This window comes from Apium graveolens, unplaced genomic scaffold (assembly GCF_009905375.1).
Source record: "Apium graveolens cultivar Ventura unplaced genomic scaffold, ASM990537v1 ctg2580, whole genome shotgun sequence".
Classification (NCBI taxonomy): Eukaryota; Viridiplantae; Streptophyta; class Magnoliopsida; order Apiales; family Apiaceae; genus Apium; species Apium graveolens.
Genome location: NW_027417724.1, coordinates 81095 through 85086, shown reverse-complemented (window position 1 = coordinate 85086; position 3992 = coordinate 81095). Strand labels below are relative to the sequence as shown.

At 34.4% G+C, this 3992-nt stretch overlaps 1 protein-coding gene across 1 annotated transcript; it reads left to right on the top strand.

The window, feature by feature from the left end:
• Positions 1 to 1066: 1066 nt before the first annotated feature.
• Positions 1067 to 3597, top strand: LOC141700605 (uncharacterized). The gene is made up of 3 exons (XM_074504310.1): positions 1067 to 1070; positions 1169 to 1522; positions 3527 to 3597. Exons 1-3 carry the CDS (start codon positions 1067 to 1069, stop codon positions 3595 to 3597), a joined length of 429 nt encoding a protein of 142 aa, XP_074360411.1.
• Positions 3598 to 3992: the final 395 nt, after the last annotated feature.

Genomic DNA, 3992 nt, shown 5'->3' with positions numbered 1-3992 from the left:
TTGTGGATTCAAGGACTTGTACTTATTTCAATTTCATCTCTGAGACTATGACGTGTGGTGGTGTGTGTTAGTGTGGGGTCACAACATGAGGTTGTTTATTATTAATTTAGTTAAGTGATAATTGTGGGAAGAAAGACCGTGACGACCCGGATCCCTAACCCCGGATCTGGGGGTGTTACACCCTTCTAGCTTAAAATAGCCCTCTTACGGGACCTTAAATGTACCACACAAACGGAAAACTATTGGACATGCCTCTGAAGTGGCAAGTGTTCCAGATAATACCCCAGAAGTGGTATCCCTTCTTGAAGAGGTTAAAACCCCTGAAGTGGCAGTGACAAAACCACCAGAAGTGATATTGCCTCTAGAAGAGGATATTGCCCCTGAAGTGGCACATGCTTTCGTAAAAGCAAAGGTACCTGGAAGTTATGAGATCTCATTGAGTTATGTACATAACGAAAAATTATTGGATCGTGGGAGTATTAAAATTGATGATGTATATGCTTTTTCCGTGGTATGTGATATTATTATAAACTCCGATCCAGAACCACAAATTGTGAAAGAATGTGAACAAAGAGATGATTGGCCAAAATGGAAAATTGCAATCCAGGAAGAATTGCAATCCTTGCGCAAGAGAAATATATTTGGACCTGCAGTCCGAACACCAGCTGGTGTAGTCCCCGTTGGGAACAGATGGGTATTTATACGAAAACGAAATGAGAGAAGTGAAATTGTAAGATATAAAGCCCGGCTCGTAGCCCGGGATTCTCTCAAAGGCCTGGATTTGATTACCAGGAAACTTACTCTCTTGTGATGGATGGAGTTACTTTTCATTTTCTTATGGGTATGGCTTGTCTGGAGAAATTGGAAACATATCTGATGGACATTGTGACAGCCTACCTATATGGATCACTTGATAGTGATATCTATATAAAAATCCCTGAAGGATTAAAATTGGATGAGACTAAGACTCGTCATTTATACTCAGCTAAATTACAATGATCAATATATGGACTAAAACAATCTGGTCGTATGTGGTACAACAGGCTTAGTGAATACCTATTGAATGATGGGTATGTTAATGATAAAGTATGTCCATGTGTGTTTATTAAAAGATCTCAAACTGGTTTCATTATCATTGCTGTATATGTGGATGATTTAAATATTGTAGGTACTTCTGAAGATATTACTAATGCTGCTAATTATTTGAAAAATGAGTTTGAGATGAAAGGTCTTGGAAAGACAAAGTTTTGTTTAGGTATACAGGTGGAACACTTATCTTCAGGAATATTTGTTTATCAATCAACCTACACAGAAAAAGTTCTTGATCGATTTTACATGGATAAATCTCATCCTCTGACTACACCAATGGTGGTGCGGTCACTTGAAGTTGAAAAGGATCCATTTCGTCCCAGAAAAGAAGATGAAGATCCCCTTGGACCAGAAGTTCCATATCTAGTGCAATTGGCGCTCTTATATACCTCGCAAACAACACACGACCTGATATTGCTTTTGAAAGGAATATGTTCTAAGTCCAATCATGTATGAGGATTTAGGAATAACTTTTATGTAATCTGTTTTGATTTCATTGATATTAATAAAAGACTTGTTTTGTTTTTATTACGGGCTTTATCTATTTAAGTGTTTAAATAAGATATACCATAGTTTAGAGTAAAGCTTTTTATGGATTATGATGAGATCATAATAGTGAGACCTAAAAAGATGATAACTCTAAACTTAAATAGTTCCTGGTCATAGGATTACTAACTGGTAATTAATAATCCGCAAAGATCGGTACATACTATGCTTGCTTCATTATGAAGGATGTCTGTTCTCATAGACATTTTTGTGGTGACACTATAGCTAGTATGTAGGTGCTTATTATAGAATAAGTTCACTGAACATGACTCGCACAGCTGAACAACTGATGGAGTTCACTCACGTGTCAGCAGTTGTTCACCTAGTGATAGTTGTACAAGTATCCTTAGACTTGAGATCATCATAGTCATCTTGTGTACACTGAACTATGCTTTGGTTTAGTTCTTAGTCTCCAGGGACAATTATTAGGGCTCTTCTGGGTATAGGAATTTGTACACGAAGATAGTGTATGATCAATAAAGGATCTACCCCTTCCAGTGAAGGAAGTGAATGTTCAAGGCTGATCCACTTATGCTAGTTCAGGAATCTCTGGCCAGAGTAAATGAAATTAGAAAGGAGTTTCTAATTTGCATAGAACTACGCATAGTAATTGGTAAGCAAGTGATTAAATTAGATAGGCTTGACACGAGATCCATGCCTTGTATTTAATCGGGACATTGTAGGGTTGAAGGAGTTTATTGTACGGTAACTATTCACTGACAGGTTCTTGGTATTCTAAGCAGTGAATTCATATTATCCGGATAGTCGCGATATGTTGAGAAGCATCACTCACGATGTAGAATAAATGTGATTAATTAATTAATCATATTTAATAAATTAGAGAATTTATATAAATAATGATAAAATGGTTTTATTATTATTTATTTCTACTACCGGCTTAATATTGAACCTACAGGGTCACACCATTAAAAGAGAATGATTTATTGGTGGAGGAATTAATTAATAATGGCTAATAATTATTTATTTGTGAAATAAATAATTAATTGGCAAATTTAATAATTGATTAAATGAGATTTAATTGATTATAAATTAATTAAGAAAAGTTCTTAATATTATTAATTAAGGATTTAATTTTTGGAAATTAAATCAAGAGAGAGAATTATTTCTAAAGTGTTTAGAAAAAGGATTAATAATTAAAAGGTGTTTTAATTATTAATGAGAATAATAAATGGGATAATAATAATAATATTTATGGGAAAATTTCAGCTGAAAATTTTGCCTATAAATACACTATTATAGACCCTATTTTATTCTAACCCCAGAAACCCAAAAGTTTTAGAAAACCAAATTCTCTCCACCTCCTCCTCCTCCTAAAAGTCGTTTTCTTGGTGGATACCGGTGGAGTGCTTCACACTTGAGGAGCAACTGCTAAGGATCTCTGATCGTTGTCTCCGAATTATTTTAAAGGTTAGATTCGATCCCTCGAATTTTTATTCACGATTTATATTCTTTTATTTGGATTTTGTATGTGTAAAAGTGTTTTTCCACGCCCCGCTGCGTTTAAAAATCCAACAATGGCATCAGAGCATAGGTTGTATGCATATAGATCTGTGGTAAAAATTTCAGAATTTTATGTGCTTGTATGAATTAATTATGATTTTTACAAGTTATATCATCGATTAATTTTGTCTGATGAGAAATCATTTCTCAGAATAATTTTGAATGTTGATCTGGGTTCTACAAGTGTTGTAGATCGTCTGGGTATTTTTTTCATAATTTTAGGATGTATAAATTTTTTATTATGAATTTTTGAAGTTGTATCAATTAAATTCATAATTAATTAAATCATATATTCATATATATAAAAATTATAAGTATGTATAAAGAATATATCTGCTGCTGTGTCTTCTGTGTTGGCTCGGATTTAAAGGCAAAACAGATGCAAATGTACAATCTGTCATGCACGCTGTTCGAGAGGAGGAAAAGGACTGCGGCGGGTGAAAAACAAAAAAATAAAAAAAAATAGGGGTGTAATGCATTCCGGGAATGCGTTACACACCTGTGACGCATTCCCGGAATGCGTTACACCCTTAAAATGGCTTAAAAAGTGTGTAACGCATCACCGGAATGCGTTACAGGGCTTGTAACGCGTTCCTATAATGCGTTACAGCCCGATTGTCCAGATTAAAATTGATTTTCTGGGAGTTTCGTAACTCCGTTTTGGGCGTGCAATATACCGTTGGATTCTTTTTTCCGAGACGGATCTAATGGAGTGATTAATTTTGGTTTATATAAAAGTTTTGAACTGTTTATATTTCCATGAAGTGTTTTAAAGTTGTTTTTGACTGTTTTAATTGCTTTTAAATGCTTCATGTGATAAATAGAGATGTATAATG

Excerpts from the sequence above, each read along its gene's own strand:
- LOC141700605 (XM_074504310.1), top strand. Across the intron at positions 1,523-3,526 it reads ATTGCTTTTGAAAGGAATAT|GCAAAACAGATGCAAATGTA; the intron begins GTTCTAAGTCCA and ends TCGGATTTAAAG.